The sequence below is a fragment of the Panthera pardus genome, unplaced genomic scaffold (genome assembly GCF_024362965.1).
Source record: "Panthera pardus isolate Hobbes unplaced genomic scaffold, ASM2436296v1 HiC_scaffold_22, whole genome shotgun sequence".
Classification (NCBI taxonomy): Eukaryota; Metazoa; Chordata; class Mammalia; order Carnivora; family Felidae; genus Panthera; species Panthera pardus.
This window is the reverse complement of record NW_026526788.1, coordinates 66,548,617-66,566,752: the sequence shown is the minus strand read 5'-3', so window position 1 is coordinate 66,566,752 and position 18,136 is coordinate 66,548,617. Positions and strand designations below refer to the sequence as shown.

General features: G+C 46.2%; 1 protein-coding gene and 1 long non-coding RNA gene across 2 annotated transcripts in view; both read left to right on the top strand.

Moving 5' to 3' along the window:
* XPNPEP1 (X-prolyl aminopeptidase 1) overlaps window positions 1–6,207 on the top strand; it is a 58,189-nt gene extending 51,982 nt beyond the window's left edge. Inside the window, 3 exon segments of the mRNA XM_019459383.2 lie at window positions 637–713; window positions 1,902–2,000; window positions 5,654–6,207. Coding sequence (XP_019314928.2) covers window positions 637–713; window positions 1,902–2,000; window positions 5,654–5,782 — 305 coding nt within the window. The 3' untranslated portion in view covers window positions 5,783–6,207.
* Window positions 6,208–9,468: 3,261 nt separating this feature from the next.
* LOC109272880 (uncharacterized) overlaps window positions 9,469–18,136 on the top strand; it is a 60,439-nt gene continuing 51,771 nt past the window's right edge. Inside the window, exon 1 of the long non-coding RNA XR_002082645.2 lies at window positions 9,469–10,087. This is a non-coding gene — a long non-coding RNA (uncharacterized LOC109272880). The remainder of the gene's footprint in view (window positions 10,088–18,136) is intronic.

The following is an 18,136-nucleotide window of genomic DNA, read 5'->3' as shown; positions in this document are numbered from 1 at the left end:
CAGCTTGGAGCCTGGAGCCTGCTTTGGATTTTGTGTTTCCTTCTCTCTCTGCCCCTCCCCTGCTCACACTCTGTCTCTCTCTCTCTCTCTCTCTCTCAAAAATAAATAAACGTTAAAAAAAAAAATTAGAAAAAGTGAGACAGTAGAACAGCATATGGAAGAAAATGAAAATCACTTGTAATCCAGCCATCCATAGGAAATGCTATTTAATATTTTGATGTATTAGCTTTTGGTCTTTCATATGTGTATATATCTTTTTTCTAATCATTCAGATTATACTGGACATAGTGTTTGTATTCTGCTTTCTTAATGTACTTCCTTTCCCCACGTCATTAACAGATCTCTGTGAATATATTGTAATGCGTGCATCATTATGGCTTATGAATATGCGCTGTGATCTCTGTGGTGGATCCTGTTATTGTACTCAGGGATTTCAGAACCTTCCTTTCTGTTCCTCGAAGACCTATTGAAAGCGGCCATGTGGGAGGAGGAGGCATCTCTGGGCTCTTGCGGCTGGATTGAGGGGACTGTTCACCTGTTTCTCCTCCCCCTCCAGGGTGGGGCTGTCATCCCAGGAGTGGTCATGTGCACGTTCATCATGGGCTGCTTCTCATTTCTGGATTTGGTGTCTTTTAGAGCCAGGGTATTATGAAGATGGGGCTTTTGGAATTCGCATTGAAAATGTTGTCCTGGTGGTCCCTGTGAAGACCAAGGTAGGTAGTTATGTATTTATTTATTGTAAAATTTTCATTATTTCCTAATGAGGGAAGATAAAGATGTTTGTTTTTGGAGCCAAGAGTGTGCCATTTTGGAGCTGAAATGGAGCTTCCTTCCCATAGTGGAGAGTTTCCTAGAAATCACTCTCCTCTGCAAAGCCAAAAAGAAAATTCTTCATGAACTGGGACCCAGAACTGGAATGCATGGAGCCCCAGGCAGGCCCCTGCTGGATGTGATTTGGGTCTGAGTTTGCTAGAGGCAGCTTCTTGTCATGATGCTTCCTCTACAGGGGCAGGGGGTGGGGGAGGTGCTTGTTTAAAGGCCCCTCCCAGACCCCAGACCCAGAGCTGGGGCTGGGAAACTATATTTTCAACAAATTACCTAGATGATTTTTATTGGGTAAACCTGAGGAGCCATGAGTTATACTGTGGGTCAGGCCCCACAGGCTGGCGAGAAGATAGGTCCGGTGCCCTGCAGAGGACAGGGGCTCCTCCTTCTCCCCATCACTGTTACAAGAGGATGCAGGGCGTCAGGTGCTAGGCTTTACCTAGAAGACCTGCTTACTCCTCTTCTGTGAGTGACTGGAAATCAAACAGTTGGAGAGAAGTGGCTTCTTAAGCCTGCAGGGATCTGCATGTTGAAGTCACTGTCTGTGAGAGTGACCTCTCTTCTCACTCCCAGAGGCCTTGCCAGGATCAGAGACCCAGCATGCCCTCAGGTGCCATGGCCATCCCATACTATGTAGGATGGACAAACCTGTTATGTGTCACCTGATGAGACTAGCAGGTCAGGACAGGCCACGCGGTTAACTATTAAATAAAAGTGGTGTTGGGCACTTATACGCCGTAGAGTCTTGAGAACCAAAACCAGTGATGCCCCTCATCCAGACACCGCCATGTTGTTTCCTTACTTCTTCTCCATCACCGTGGACATTAGCCTGTGGACCTGCTGCTGAGAGCCCCTCGGCTTCTGATGGCTGCTGTTTGCACAGTGGAGCAGCTTTTGGACAGTCCCGTCAGCTGGGTTCATCGTGCCTCCTGGGCCGATTGAAAATGCTCTGACCCCTTCTTGGTTCCCAGTCACACCTGGCCCTGAGGGGTGGTCCTGGCTGGTGGGAATGACCTCATGGTGGTTCATTGTGAGAGGGAGAAGTAAAAGCTTCTGTTTTCTTCTTTTTCCAACAGTACAACTTCAATAACCGGGGAAGCCTGACCTTTGAACCTTTAACTTTGGTTCCGATACAGACCAAAATGATAGATGTGGATTCTCTTACAGACAAAGAGGTAATGAGGGTGGCTTGGAGGTGACAGAGTGGAAGTGGGGGTGGGGAGCTACCTTATGCTCTCTAGTCTGTTCTCACTTTTTAATTTAGAGGTCTGTGCCACCTGAGTCTGAAGATTCTAGGTCTCCTGTGGTCTGTAGGTGCTTTTCCTGTATTTGTTGGCTCTCCAGGTAGGGGTCCTCCCTGCACTATTGTGGGGCTGTAAGGTTTCGTGAGTGGGAATAATTTGCCATTGCTTTCCATGAGGGCAGGAGCCGTATCTGCGCTGAGGCGTGTTTAGCAAACCATGGGCCATGTGTCTCCCCTATGAGAAGCCAGATGGGTGGAAGGGCCTGTTGGCCATTGCGCATACCAGATTGTTTTCTAATGTTGAATGAAACATTAAGGGCATGAAAAGCAAAATCTATTATCATATGCCCAGTTTCCACACAGAAAGGAGAGAGGTGGTAGCTACTAGTCCGGTCACTCTGGGCTGTGAAACTCTTCACAAAGCTAGGAGCACAATAGTGCTCACCTATCAAGCTCAGAAGGAAACAGGTCTTGAAACCCCTTCAAGTCCTCTGGTGGGTCCCCAGGCCCACACGGCCAGGTGAGGTGACAGGCACCAGGACCTGGAGTAAGCCTTGAGGGATCAGGCCAGGTGATCAACATCAGAGCAGAGAGGGGTCAGAGACAGGGCAGGAATGGTCAACACTGGACAGACAAAACTGCTCCCAAGCCAGGAAGACAGAAGTCAGAAGGACACAAGTTCCAGAGCAGGGTAGGTGGTCAGAAGTCCCTGCAAAGGCAGATGATTGATGGGAGCCAAAGTCAGGACAGGTGTGGTAGGTTCTATAGGAATATGTTTTTATCACTCAAAGCAGCCACTGACCCCACTCCAGGGACCTTGAAGTGCCTCTTTAGGCATCCTCAGTGGCGCACACCTAGGCCTCATGCTCGGCCCTGGAGAAAAGTGCCTCAGGCTTAAGGAGGCCCCTTCTATTGGACTGTGGGATGGAATTCCTGCAGCTAGAAGTCTCTTCTGCCTCATCCAGCTCACAGATGGGTGACAGAAAATGTCATCTACCCCCTGCTTAGTGTGGACACTGTGCTTAACTGTCAGTGCCCTTGACCCGCCAGACATTCCCACTCGCAGCACCTAAACGAGTCCTACTGATGTGGTTGTAGAGGGTGCTGGACAGGACACAGCCTGTTAGCAGTGATGTCAGCTGTGTCTATGGCGGGAAGAGTCCCTCCAGCATTGCAGGGGTCTTTTCCAGCCTCTGCAGGGGATGGCTAACGTGAAAGGGGACAAGAACACTAGGTGGGCATGGAAGCCACCCTGCTTAAATCCTTTGTGACCATAGGAGCCACTGTCTCTTACCGTGGCCTTGGGTACCGCTTCCAGGGTCTTAGCGAGGGACTGTTCAGTAATAAGTCACTTTACTCTCTTGGAAGACCAAGGCCGTGGCTTCCTACCCTGTACCCAGGGTTTGCAATCCTTGCCGTCTAGATAAAATGAACTAATCAGGAGGCATTTCTCCCAATGACATTCTGCTTTATCCAGGGAAATAGTGCATGAAGAAGGTTGAGTGAGACCATTCTTCTTTGAGGGAGAAAGAGTTTTGTTAACCTCACAGTCCACCCCATGACATTGGACGTAGACCAGTGGGTTTTTTTTTTTTTAATGTTTATTTATTTATTAGAGTGCATGCGCGTGTGCACATGAGCGGGGCAGGGGCAGAAAGAGAGGGAGAGAGAGAATGCCAAGCAGGCTTCACGCTGTCAGCTCAGAGCCTGATCTGGTGCTTGATCTCACAAACCGTGAGATCCTGACCTGAGCCGAAATCAAGAGTCGGACATATAACCGACTGAGCCACTCAGGCGCCCCCAGTGGCTCTGTCTTAATCTGTGGTTCATTACCATACCTTGCATAGCCAATTCACTGAACTGTTCCTTCTGTCAATTTTTATAGGGCAGATAATATCTTCTTACCCTTAGATCATAAGCAAGTTTCTACAGATAACAGTAGATGTACTTAACATACCAGGCAGAGTACATTTATTATCTCTTTCAGCCAAAGAATGTCTTTCCATATACCACTTAATGAATCTGGGGCTTCGTTCTGTCTGAAGGCACAGTAGTACCCCACAACCAGATTCTATCCATTTGGCTTTTAAAATACTTGGTCACGCCCTTTCCTGTCTCCCAAACAGACTGTCTTAACAATTACTTTAGGGGCTTTTTGGGTTCGGTCTTGCATTCCCATCACTTGTCACCAGATGGCAGCTGAGGACTTTGCTTGTGAACGTGGGCAGTGGCAGGTTTTCAGGGCCTTAGGGAAGTTGGTCAGGCCTCACGGAGGCTCTGTGTACAAACTGAAAGGGTTTTGGGAGTTTCCTCCTGGCCCCGGGGTTGGCCGCTTTGGACTGTGGGCTGTCTTGTAGCCCTGCCCGGCCTCACTGCTGACCCATAGCAGTTGGCTGGCTGTTGACACCTCCCCCCTCCCCAGCTCCAGCAGGAGCTAGTGAGTTCTTATCGGTGGGGAGTGGAGCGCTGGCGGGGTCAAAGCCAGGTGGCGATACCACTGCATCTGTGTGCCCATCTCGACCCTGAGCTGGTGTTTGGTACCTGGTGCAGACTGTAGTCCCTGAGGCCTGTGCTTCTGTAACACCACTGCCTTCCTGGGTGGTGTTTGGCTCGTTACAACAACTGCGTGGTGGTGGTGGTAGTCTCTCCAGCCTTGCTGCGGCTGAGCGTCTGGTCAGACCCACTTCCTGGACAGTGGAGAGAATGGGTGGCTGTCCTCTGGGTAGAACTTGCTTCCCTCCAGCCTTCGCACCGCCCTGCCCCAGAGGGGAGAGTTCACCCTTGTGTGGCTGCAGAACTTTGGCCCTCAGGTCTTGTGGATCAGACCTCCTTCCTCCTTCCCTCTTTTAAAAAATCTCCTGAGGCCGTGGCCACATTCAGTTGAGTGTTTGAAAGTTGAGCTCCCCACCCCACCCTGTGGCACCACAGTCCTTGGCCACCCAAGGTTTTGGGTTCATCTAGACAGCCACGCTCACAAGACCCACGTGGGCTCAGCTGATTCTAGTTTATTCAGCTTTGTCAGTGGATTTAGGACAGGAAAGCCCGTGTGTTGGTGGGACACCTTCACGTGTGTCTCTTAGCAGGAATCTTAGCAGCCGTCTAGGGTAAGCACCCTTCTCCTCCACTGCCACCCAGAGATGGCCCAGGTGTACGGGAATGAGGCCACATGGTTGAGTGAAGGACCCACCAGACCCCCCTGCCCATCCCTCTTATGATGTCCTGCGCGTATGGCTTCCAGGGGTCCTGTTGAGAGGATACCTGGTTACAGGTTACTCTACACTCAGGGAAGCCAAGGCCGTGATTTGCTCTCAGGTGTTTACCACTCCTTCAGTCATTGTCCACCTGCTGTATGTAGACTGTTCTAGGAGCATTTTACCACAAGCGATGTGGCCTTGTCCTGTCGATTTCCAGGGAAATAGAGCACAAAGAAGTCACTTGTCCCTGAACGGGGTGGGGGGGAGTTTTGTGCATCTCTGCTCTCAACTTGTGATCTCCGCACTTGGGCCATGCCTCTCTGTTTGCCCGTTTAGCCTCTGGGAGAGGTGTGATGGTGAATACCACATTCTTCTTTCTCCCCTCTTGCAGTGCGACTGGCTCAACAACTACCACCTGACCTGCAGGGATGTGATCGGGAAGGAATTGCAGAAACAGGGCCGCCAGGAAGCCCTCGAGTGGCTCATCAGAGAGACGCAACCCATCTCCAAACAGCGTTAATGCCTCCCTGGTTTTTGTTTTTGTAAAATGCTCTGAGGAAGGGAAGAAACCTGGCGGATCCCTGCCATCTGTCCCCTTCCCTCTCCTTCCTTAGTTCCCCTTTTTACTTTGAGATTCTAAGAAGAACTGAAAATCTTCTGATCCTCTTTGATATTTTCTTGCAAACACTCAATCTTTTATGATTTTTTAAATTGTTGAGAACGAGCCGAGAATAAAATTGCTGCACCAGAAGGAGGATCCCCACAAAGCCAAACGCCGATGTGGGGAGATGCCCTGATCAGCCGCAGTGAGTTGTCTGGCCAGTGATGGTGAAGCACTGAGCGCTTGCTCTGGGGTGGCCAAGTTTCAGGTGCTAGTACATTATTCATGATCACCTTGATTCATGAGACTGTATTTATGATCAGTGAATAAAATGTCAAAATGTGCTTTGTCTCGGCTGGCTCTTTCCTCACAGCACTGTCCACGCTGCGTGTTAGGCGAGCTCATCTCCAGGGCTCCTGGCCTTCGGGGCAGGCGTTTTCCAGATAGACGGTCCCCTTTGAGGAGTGATCCCTGGCCTCCGCACATATTGTCTGACTTAATTGTAAGCCTCTCTTGCTTTTCTCTAGGAAATACAGTGTTTTGGTGAGTATACTGTCGAAAGTGAGTCTTCCATGGTCTACCCTGTAGCATACGTTGTGTGGTGTCTCCCCCATAGCGCCTCAGTCCTCATGTCTCGTCACAGTGTTCTGTGGCAAGTGCCTGCAACTCCCTGTCCTTGGGCTTTCTCTCTCTCTCTTTTTTCAAAAAAATTTTTATTTATTTTTGAGAGAGAGGGAGAGACAGAGTGCAAGCAGAGGAGGGACAGAGAGAGAGGGAAACACAGCATCTGAAGCAGGCTCCAGGCTCCGAGCTGTCAGCACAGAGCCCCACATGGGGCTCGAACCCACGAACCGTGAAATCACGACCTGAGCTGAAGTCTGATGCTCAACCGACAGAGCCACCCTGGTGCCCCAGTTGGGCTTTCTCCTCCGTGGGGCAAGCTTCCCAAAGTCTGCAGAGCTAATACCCCCAGGGCCTCAGACCATCGTGGTTGGGCATGGGAGGACAGACCTCTTCAACCCTTGGCTGGGATGTCTGGGGTGTCGTCTATACTGTCTTATGGGGTTGCTCAGCGGGATGAAGCCCTACTTCCCACCATGGTAACTTGTTCTAGGACCCTTTATTTTCTTCCTTTCCTTTTGTTTGATTTTCCCTTTCTCCCACCAGCATTTCCTGGGGCCATCCCCCAATAAACCATTGACATGCATGTCCTTGTCTTAGGGCCTGCTGTTTGAAGGAACAACCTAAGACATAGGCTGGAGATACAGCTACTAATCTGCTCTATATTTCCTCCAACTTCTTTCTTTGTGCTCAGTACTCAGTAACATGTAGGATGAATATATGTGTATGTAAGAATATGTATGCAGAAACTAACATAACTGCGTGTCAATTATACTTCATTTAAAAACAAGTGAAAAAAAGAGATAACCGTTTCCAGTCTGAATTTAACACTGAACATTAGAAATGGAAACCTTTTGGGGCGCCTGGGTGGCTCAGTCGGTTAAGCCGCCGACTTCGGCTCAGGTCATGATCTCGTGGTCCATGAGTTCAATGCCCGCGTCGGGCTCTGTGCTGACAGCTCAGAGCCTGGAGCCTGTTTCAGATCCTGTGTCTCCCTCTCTCTGACCCTCCCCCGTTCATGCTCTGTCTCTCTCTGTCTCAAAAATAAATAAACGTTAAAAAAAAAAAATTAAAAAAAAAAAAAAAAAGAATGGAAACCTTTTGAATTGACAGTGTTGTGTACATACAACCTAAATGTAGTTTTTAATCTGTTAGAAAATTGAAGTTGTGTTTGTTTTGATGGATTAATTAGTAACTTCCAAAAGTACGTCTTCCTCTTCTCTACTATCAAGATGAGATTATCAATTCGAAACTCGAATTTAAGTTCTCTGAAACTGAGGAAAGTTTTTTTAATATGTGAATATTTTCTGCTTATGAATTTATGATTTTAATATCTGAGAAATGTTATAATTAACCTCCTTAATCATAAAAAAGAAAATGTATATGCACGCATATGCACACATACACACATCATGCACAAACATTGGGTCATTCTATACCTATTACACAATTTGCTTTTTTAACTTGGGAGTATATCCAAATTGTTTTTCCATATTAGTGCACATACATCTGATTAGTTTTGATTATGTCATTGTATGGCTGGTTCTTCTTAAAACTAGTTTCATTAAATCTTAAACCATATCTTGGATTTGGATGGCTTTGAAAGATGAATAAATATAAGCATATTTCGGACATTTCACCAAAGCGTGGTTGGCAATGTCCGTTACTTTCTCCAGCTGGGGAAACAGAAAATGAAATGAGCTAATCTATTTTTACCATTCAGAACCAGGGTGCCAGCCTAGGAAGTTTCACTGATAGGATGGGCCGAAATTGACAGAATGTCTGAAAACACTTGCCAACATTTCCAGTGTCCCTCCTCCCGTCTTTTCTCTCGAGGACCGTTGATTCCAACGTGCTATGTGGGAAAAAGCAAGATACACGGCTAGTTCTCAGGTTGTATTTGTGATGTGGCTTCCCAGTAACAGGATGTATTTTGATCCACCAAAGATCAACTCTTAATTGTGTTTGTTTCACACATACAAACTCATATTTCTATGTCCCATAGGATTGGACTTGGAAGAAGTTTCTCCTTAAACGATAGGATGTATTAATCATGTTTCTCCTCCATCACCCCTGTAAAAGTCAGAAGACCTCCCCTTTAGGACTCAGACTGTCGTCTCCTCCGAGACCCCGAAGGTTTCCCTCAAGAAGTGGGAGCTGTGAATTGCAGTTGAATTGGAGTTTAAACGGACCGTAACTCAAGTGTGACGGCAACTCCACTGTTTGTTCATCGGGCTGTTAAGCCTGTCACTTCCCAAGGCAGCCTCAGAGCAAAGTTTGACTTAATTGGCTCAAGCCCAAGAAGCAAAGTTTCCTGGTGCTGGGTGCCTGGAGTGTCCTGCCTGGATCTTCATGTCTTGGCATTAAGTTCAGGAGACAAGATGAGGTGAGCTGATCCCAGAAATCTGGAGAATCAGAATAAAACTGCAGTGTGCAAGTGTTCAGAGGGAAGAGGAGCTAAAATGTGGATCGAAGGACTCTTTTTTTTTACTTTCAAATACGTGATAAAAACAAAAAGTTTGGGTGTAAAAACAGGCAGCAGGCTAAATTTATGGAATAATTCCTGGGAAGCTGATTTTCTTTTTCTTGCTCAGTTTATCCCCTGGTGAAGTTTAATGTACAAGGTAGTGAGGATTCCAGGAAGGGAACAGATGTGGAGCCGACGCCATGGACACCCCAGGGGCCGGCTTCCCTCCGATAAAATAAATCCATCCACGTCACTCGAACTGTGTGAGGGGCCTGTCCACCGCCCAGCCCTTAGCGCTTGTGCAACCTGAGGGCCCGTCCTGGCATCCAGCTGCCTGACACTAACATCCTTCATTTCCCATCAGATAGGGGTGAGCAATTGTGCAAGGAGGCGAGGTTGTACCTGCGAGCCACGGAACACGTTTTGCCCTTGGTGTTTCCCCACAGGTGGGGGGTTTATTCTGCAAAGACCAGAAGACTCAGCAGGAAGCACGTTGTGACCCCTTCCATGCAACAGCTTCGGTGCTGTTGGCTCCTAGGGGAGAGGCAGGGGGGCAGTGGGAGGGCTGGGGGCGGGGCTTGGCAGTTAGAGCCCATACTGTGGTTGCTGGGTGTGAGAGTAGTTGGGAGTACAGAGTAAGGATTAAATACACAGGATCGGCATTTAAAAACAAAAATGCAGATTTTGGTAAGGTGGCAGTTATGGTATAGGTTTTGGATCTCCCCAAATCACTCCATAAAAACAGAGTTTGGCTGGGATAGCAAAACTAAAACTCCTGGATGAGATCCATGCCAGATCTAGGTGACAAGCCCCACAAACCCTTAGTACGAGCAGGTCGTCTGGTAGACCCAATAACCCCCCAATGATGATCAGGAAGTTGAAATCGCAGTGAGCCAATTCGGGAGCGGCCGCTGGAACCGGAGGTGGTTTGCACACCCCAGTGGGTGAGTGGGAGGGATTTGTGGTGAGGCCTGCAGGGGCTGGAGCAGTCAATGTCCCAGGAACTTCTAGGACAGAGTCCCGCGCTGAGGAGAAACTGCTGGGGACAGGATCCCAAAGGAAGCGGTGCAGGTGCAGGAGACACAAAGGAAAGCGAAGGTCCAGTCAGAGGGAACAGAGCCAGGACTTTGAAGGAAGTAAGTGCTGTATTTTTTAACACTTCACAAAATCAACAGGAAAGGAGGCTTTTGAGCCCTGAATGAAACTATCCTAGTTCAAGTCTCTTCCATAAGTTCAGAAAAATGCATTTCAGCTAAAAATGGGCAATAGGGGGGAAAAAAGATTAAGGTAAAGAGTTCTTGCAAACTTGCAATTGAAAAAATTTTTTTAAATGTTTATTTACTTTTTGAAAGAAGGAGAAAGAGAGCGCGAGCATGAGTAGGGGAGGGGCAGAGACAGGGAGACAGAGAATCCGAAGCAGGCTCCAGGCTCTGAGCTGTCAGCATAGAGCCTGATGCGGGGCTCGAACCCACGAACCGTGAGATCATGACCTAAGCCAAAGTTGGAGGCTTAACCGACTGAGCCACCCAGGTGCCCCAAGAGTTCTTGCAAACTTAAAAAGAAAAGTAATCTGCAGGATGACCTGCCTACAGTGATACCACTTTATCACGACATGTTCCTAAAACAGATGAAAACAGAAATGCTTCAAAACATATCTACACATTTAAAAATAACATCCAAGAACAACATAAGACAGAATTAGAAAAGATGAGAAATTGAGAATTCAGGAAAGAAGTAGAAAAAACAGTTGTTTAAATATGAAGGATCACGGGGGCCTGATGGCTCAGTCAGTTAAGCATCTGATTCTTGATTTCAGCTCAGGTCATGAGCTCGTGATTTGTGAGATCGAGCCCCTCTTTGGGCTCTGCACTGATAACTTTGAGCCTGCTTGAGATTCTCTCTCTCTCTCTCTCTCTCTCTCTGCCCCTCCCCTGCTCTCTTTCTCGCTCTCTCTCTCAAGGAATAAATAAGCATTTAAAAAAATGGAGACACCAGAAGGAACATGGCAATGAATAAATGCAGCAATGTTTCAAGATCAATAGAAGATGAGTATGGAAAACAAAAAGCAAAAACAAACAAAAGGATTTAAAAGAAAGTGATAGTTACAAAAGACAGGAAAAATGTAATATTTATGCAATAGGTTTCCCCAAAGAAGAAAACTTAAGCAAGAAAACTAGAATTCTAGAAAACATTCCCAAAAAACCTCAAAAAGTTTGAAAGTACACATGGAAGAAGAACACCCTAAAACTGAATAAACAGACCCGGGGTGACCAACAGGACATATTGTAATAAAGTTATTCTACTTTAAAGAAAAAGAATGAATCCTTTATATTCAAACAAATGATCCAGTAACTGAACAGTAGAAAAAAATGTGATATTTCCATCCAGAATTGTTCCCGGTGACACTTGAGGTCAGAAGTAACATGGGGTTGTGGTCCCAAGGCTGTTCATTGTAACTCAAGACTCACCTTTGTTTTATGTGTTTTTGTGTGTGTCAGATGCGAAGGAGGTAGGAGGTTCCCACCTGCATCCTGTGCCCTGTGATGAGGAGGGCTCACAGGAGAAGCGTTAAAATGTGATTTTATTGGAACACAGTGTGGAGGTTCCTCACGAAATTAAAAATAGATCTACCCTATGACTCAGCAATAGCACTGCTAGGAATTGACCCAAGGGATACAGGAGTGCTGATGCATAGGGGCACTCGTACCCCAGTGTTTATAGCAGCACTTTCAACAATAGACAAATTATGGAAAGAGCCTAAATGTCCATCAACTGACAAATGGATAAAGAAATTGTGGTTTATATACACAATGGAATACTACTTGGCAATGAGGAAGAATGAAATCTGGCCATTGGTAGCAACGTGGATGGAACTGGAGAGTATTATGCTAAGTGAAATAAGGCAGAGAAAGATATCATATGTTTTCATTCATATGTGGATCTTGAGAAACTTAAAAGAAGTCCATGGGGAAGGCAAAGGGGGAAAAAGTTACAGAGAGGGAGGGAGGCAAACCATAAGAGACTCTTAAATACTGAGAACAAACAGGGTTGATGGGGGGTGAGGGAGAGGGGAAAAGGGGTGATGGGCATTGAGGAGGGCACCTGTTGGGATGAGCACTGGGTGTTATATGGAAACCAGTTTGACAATAAATTATATTTAATATAAAAATGTGATTTTATTTTATGATTTTATTTTTTAAAGTTTATTTATTTATTTAGAGCAAGGGAGGGGGACAGAGAGAGGGGAGAGAGAGAATCCCAAGCAGGCTCCACACTGTCAGCACAGAGCCCAGTCCAGGGCTCAAACTCACAAATCATGACCTGAGCTGAAATCAAGAGTCTGGCACTTAACTGTCTGAGCCACCCAGGTGCCCCAAAATGTGATTTTATTTTTATTTATTTTTTTATTATTAAAAAAAATTTTTTTTGACATTTATTTATTTTTGAGACAGAGAGAGAGAGAGCATGAACAGGGGAGGGTCAGAGACAGAGGGAGACACAGAATCTGAAACAGGCTCCAGGCTCTGAGCTGTCAGCGCAGAGCCCGACGCGGGGCTCGAACTCACGGGCTGCGAGATCACGACCTGAGCCGAAGTCGGACGCTTAACCGACTGAGCCACCCAGGTGCCCCAAAAATGTGATTTTAAAGAGGAACTGAAACTCGTGTGTGTGTGTGTGTGTGTGTGTGTGTGTGCAACATGCCCCACTTTTTAAACATCCACAGCTGATTTCACATGAAAGAAAAAACAAAAACGTGCATGGGCCGAACAAACACGTGGGTCCTGAATTGAGTTCTTGGGCAGCAGTTGTGTCTTCTCATTGGATGCTCAGCTCCAAGACAGGCCAGGTGACTGCTGCCGATCGAGGGGACGGCTGCACCCCGGGTTCGGCTGTGCCCATCCGCTCTCTCCGAGAGGCCATGCTGCAAAAGACACACAGGGTCCCATGGCTGAGAATCTCTTCCTAATTGTTAGTGTGAACATCTTTTTATTTTTATTATTTTATCATTTTTTTGTAAAGAGGTAGACCAGACCATAGGAAGAAACTGAGGTCAGAGCGAAGGCCCAGACGAGAGCCACACCAGTTCCTGGTCTCCTGGCTCTCGGGGCCAGGGCTTCTAACACTGCGTCCCCAGTGCCTGCCCTGCCAGCAGGTACGGCTGCCGCTGGCTTCAGCCTCCCTGCCGGAGGCCCCCTCCTGTCCTTCATCCTTCCAATTCTTGCCTTCTTCCGAATCTAGTTCAAGTCCCACATGTCTCTCCACGAAGCGTTTCCTGGCTACTCCAACTGAACGTCCCTGCTCTAAATTTCTTTCGCATTTACTTTCTTCACAAACTGTGATGGACATTTCCTTCTTAAAATCGAACTTTCCCCATGTCTCTCCAACTAGACTTGTAGCTCCTTGGGGTCCAACACCAGCCATTGCCAGGATAGGGCACACAGTAGGTACTCAATCAATATCTATTGATTGGTGGAGTGGTGAAGACATCCTAAACACATTTATAGGAGAGTGAATGACAGGAGTGAGTTGAATTTGGTCCCACTTCTTACTAGCTGGTGTGGGGCAAATTATGTATCTTTTATGTATCCTGATTGTCATCTGTAAGTGGAGATGATATGATATTTACTGTTAGCATATTCGTGAGGATTATGTGACAAAATGTGCACAAATCACTTAGCCTAATGCTAGACAGCTAGTAAGTACTCAATTAGCTGGGACATATGTATTTTTAAGCAGAAGGTGAGATACCCATTTTGTTTTAAATTCTCTGTTTATTGTCCCCCTATTTCTTCCTTCTCTAATTTTCTCATATCATTATTATTATTTTTTAACTTTAATTTTTATTTTTTTAAATTTACATCCAAATTAGTTAGCATATAGTGCAACAATGATTTCAGGAGTAGATTCCTTAGTGCCCCTTACCCATTTAGCCCATCCCTCCTCCCACACCCCCTCCAGTAACCCTCAGTTTGTTCTCCATAGTTATGAGTCTCTTCTGTTCTGTCTCCCACCCTGTTTTTATATTATTTTTGTTTCCCTTCCCTTATGTTCATCTGTTTTGTCTCTTAAAGTCCTCATTATGAATGAAGTCATATGATTTTTATCTTTGTCTGACTAATTTCACTTAGCATAATACCCTCCGGTTCCCTCCACATAGTTGCAAATGGCAAGATTTCATTCTTTTGGATTGCCGAGTAATACTCCATTGTATATATATACCACATCTTCTTTATCCATTCATCCATGGATGGACATTTGGGCTCTTTCCATACTTTGGCTGTTGTTGATAGTGCTGCTATAAACATGGGGGTGCATGTGTCCCTTCAAAACAGCACACCTGTGTCCCTTGGATAGATGCCTAGTAGTGCAATTGCTGGGTCGTAGGGTAGTTCTATTTTTAGTTTTTTGAGGAACCTCCATACTGTTTTCCAGAGTGGCTGCACCAGCTTGCATTCCCATCATATCATTATTAAAAAAAAAAAAATAAATAAATGTTACTGTTTAGAACAGTTTTAAATTTACTGTGAAGACAGTATTCCTTTGGTTCCCCTATTATTATTAAATTTTTTTTCATGTTTATTTATTTTTGAGAGAGAGAGAGAGTGTGTGTGTGTGAGCAGGGAAGGAGGAGAGAGAGGGAGACACAGAATCTGAAGCAGGCTCCAGGCTCTGAGCTCTCAGCACAGAGCCCGACGCGGGGCTCAAATTCATAAACTATGAGATCATGACCTGAGCTGAAGTCAGAGGCTTAACCGACTGAGCTGCCCAGGTGCCCCGGTCTCCCCTATTATTAACATCTTACATATTATGCTGCATTTGTCACAATTAATGGAATGATGTTGATGCATTATTAGTAACTAAAGACGACAGTTTATTCAGATTTCCTTAGTTTTTACCCGATGTGCATTTTCTGTTCCGGGATCCCATTCAGGATATCACACTATATTTTGTTGTCGTGTCTCCTTTGGCTCCTCTTAGCTGTGTTTCTAGGACTTTCTTTGTTTTGGAGTGCTCTAGAGTGTCCCTCTCTTGGGATTTTTCTCATGTTTTTCTCACGACTAGACTGCGGCTCTGGGTCTTGGGGAGGAAAACCACAGAGCTAAAGAGTCATTTTTCCTGTTGCTGTTGACTTTGGTCACCTGGCAGAGGTAGTGTTCGTCAGATTTCTCCATTGCAGTTACTCATTTAACCTCCATTCTGGACTGTACTCTTTGGGAGGAAGGCACTATGTGTGGTCCACTAAGCTCTGCGCGGTTTTCTTGAAGGTGGACTATCGACATCACTTATTTAGAATTGTGCACAGACGATTTGTCTCCTTGCTCACATTAATTCATTTTTTCAATTATTTCTTCATATCCGTGTTGACTTGTGCTTTGGTTTATAACTAATACTTCTTTATTTTGTTGCTCAAATTGTTCCAGCTTTGGCCATTGGGAACTCTTTGAGTTGGTTCCTTTGTCTTTTTGATACAGTTCTGTGTGTGTGTGTGTGTGTGTGCACGTGTGTGCATGCGCGTTAAGCATGTTCTTACTTTCTGGCATTACAAGAAGCTCCAGGCTCATCCGGTATATTTCTCGCCTCAGTTCTAGAATCAGCCGTTTTCCCAAGGAGCCCTTGTTCCTTTTCTTGGAGAAAGCGATTTAAAGCTACCATCTGGGCAGTAAATGGGCTCTTTGCTACTGGACTGTCATTGTAGGCCCTCTCAGCGGGGGGCAAGGAAACCCCGATGTGTGTACGCTAACCCATCTCTCTCTCTCTCTCTCTCTCTCTCTCTCTCTCTCTCTCATCTATTTACCTATACATTTCTATATGTAACCATCTGTGTCTCTATTAAGCTAGACATGATTCGTGCTAGGGTCGCTAGTTCTCATCCATGATCACCTCTCCCTGCTTCTCTGGAAGCTTCCTGCTCCACCAGTGAGAAACCCGACTCCCACAGTCCCCGTCCATTTACCTAGTTGTTCGGTTCTGATGCACATGTGTGGCAGTATTAGCACTGTGCGCCTGTGCGGAAATCTCGAACAACTCGGGCACAGTGTTCACATGCAGTTCTTTTAGCTTTGGTTTTGCAGACGTCACTCATTTCCAAAGTGATGTAAGTCAGCGCCCTTTCCTCCTCTCCCTTTAGTGAGCTTGTTTCACATATTTGAATGCCGTTAGAACGCCTGGTCATAGACTGAGTTCCATCCTGGGATTCCCTTGACCTCTTGAATGATTTTTGCCAAAGTGTACACAGTAAGATTCACTCTGTGCTGTATGGTTCCTTGGGTTTTGGTGAATGAATAGTGTCATGTGTCCACACTTACAGTGTCACACAGAATAGCTCCACCGCCGTGAAAAAGTTCCCCGGGCTTCACCCATTCAGGCTTCCCCCTCTGCCCCACTCTGCCGGCACCCACTGATATGTTTACGGTCTCTCTAGTGTTGACTTTTCTAGAAGGTTGTATAATTGGAATCATATACTATGTAAGTTCTTTCAGATCGGCCTCTCTAACTCAGCAATATGTAGCTTTATCCCTGTCTTTTTCTGACTTGATAGCTTATTTCTTTTCATCACCAAATAATATTCCATCTTATAGATACACCAGTTTGTTTATACATTCACCTGGTGGAAGACATCTTGTTTTTTTCCTATCATATTTGTTTAATAAAAGGGAAAGTCTTTTCTCTTTCTAAGGGGATTTTTGTTTTACTTTTCTATTACAGAAGTAGCATGTGAAAGGCAGAGTACTATAGTGATTAAGAACATGGTTCCAAATCACATGGCACCATATAACTAGCTGTGAGTCCTTGGGTGAGAGCACAACTTCTCTGAGCCCCCGTTTCTCCTTCTGCAAAGGGAGATTAGTGGCGGCCTCTCCCTGTCCTTTGGTCGTGAGGATTGAGTGAGGAAGCTCTCATAGAGCATGTCCCTGAACGTGAGCTCAGCGTGGACGCCCATGACTTCCACCCAGCCCGAGAGATTTGTTTTTGAAATTGCAGTTTACTGAGATATAATTCCCACACTATGCGATTCTATAAACTGGGGTTTTGATGCTGGTGATCCCTCGACCTCCCCAGAAGGTATCAAAGAAGGTTTTCACACAGAGGCATTATGACTCTAAGGTACATCCTCATGTTTGAGTTGTTAGAATGGGAAATAAACCTCATTATAGAAAACTTGACCGAGCCTGCTCGGGTGATCTGGGGCTGTGGTGAAGGAGCCCCTTGGAAAAGGGGTGAGTGGGACATGTCTCCTCCACCATCCCATGCTTTCTTTCCTTCCTCCCGGGGTCAGAAGAGTCTGCAATTTGCCCGGGGTCATGGTGGAGGACATACATTTTTGAACAACACAAACATTTCTGAAGAAAAGGAAGAATCCTCCAAGGAGATGCTGGGAGAACTATAAGGGTGGGATCCTGGGGTTTCCACAGTTGAAAGTGTCACACGCGCCAGGGGTTGGGTGGGCATTACTCTGGGAGGCAAGCATTGCGACTTTCGTTCAAGCCCCTGCAGAGTGGGCCCAGTGACATCCAGGCCCTCCTGTGTGTTCCGCCAGCAGATGGCAGTGTGGTTCTTCAGAGAGAGCAACGATGGCCAGCCTCGGAGGAAGTGCATTGGATTATAGATACTAAGAAAGACCTGAGGAGGACCCTCGTGTTCTCACACAGCTGCCACTCAATGTCCTTTCAGAATTCATTGTACCCAGCCCACGTCTATGCGCAGGAATGCAGGTAGAGTTCACTTAACAAAGATGGACTGAAACGCCAGCTCCGATGGGACCCTTAGCTGGGTGTCATGGGAACAGAAAGATGCCTGCCACGGGGCCCCTCACAGACCATGTACTTTAATGGAGACACATGCCCTAACGTGACTACAGCACAGGGGACTTTATAATGTAAGTAGGACAGGCGGGAGGTTTCTATAGAACCTCTCTAAGGCCTCCCTGTTGCTTGGTCCCATCCGGACATCCTGTTCCTATCTCAGGCTTCCTGGGCAGTGCCAGCCCATCTCGTTAATGTAGCGACCTCTGCTGGCCTCTGCTAAGGTGGCTTACCATACTAGATGCTACAAAATCACCACAGTTTTGCTTTCTGGGCTTTTTTTTTTTTTTTTTTTTTAAGACTTAACTTTTTTACAGCAGTTTTAGGTTCCCAGCAAAATTCAGAGGATGGTACAGATATCCTGTATACCCCTGCCCTGAC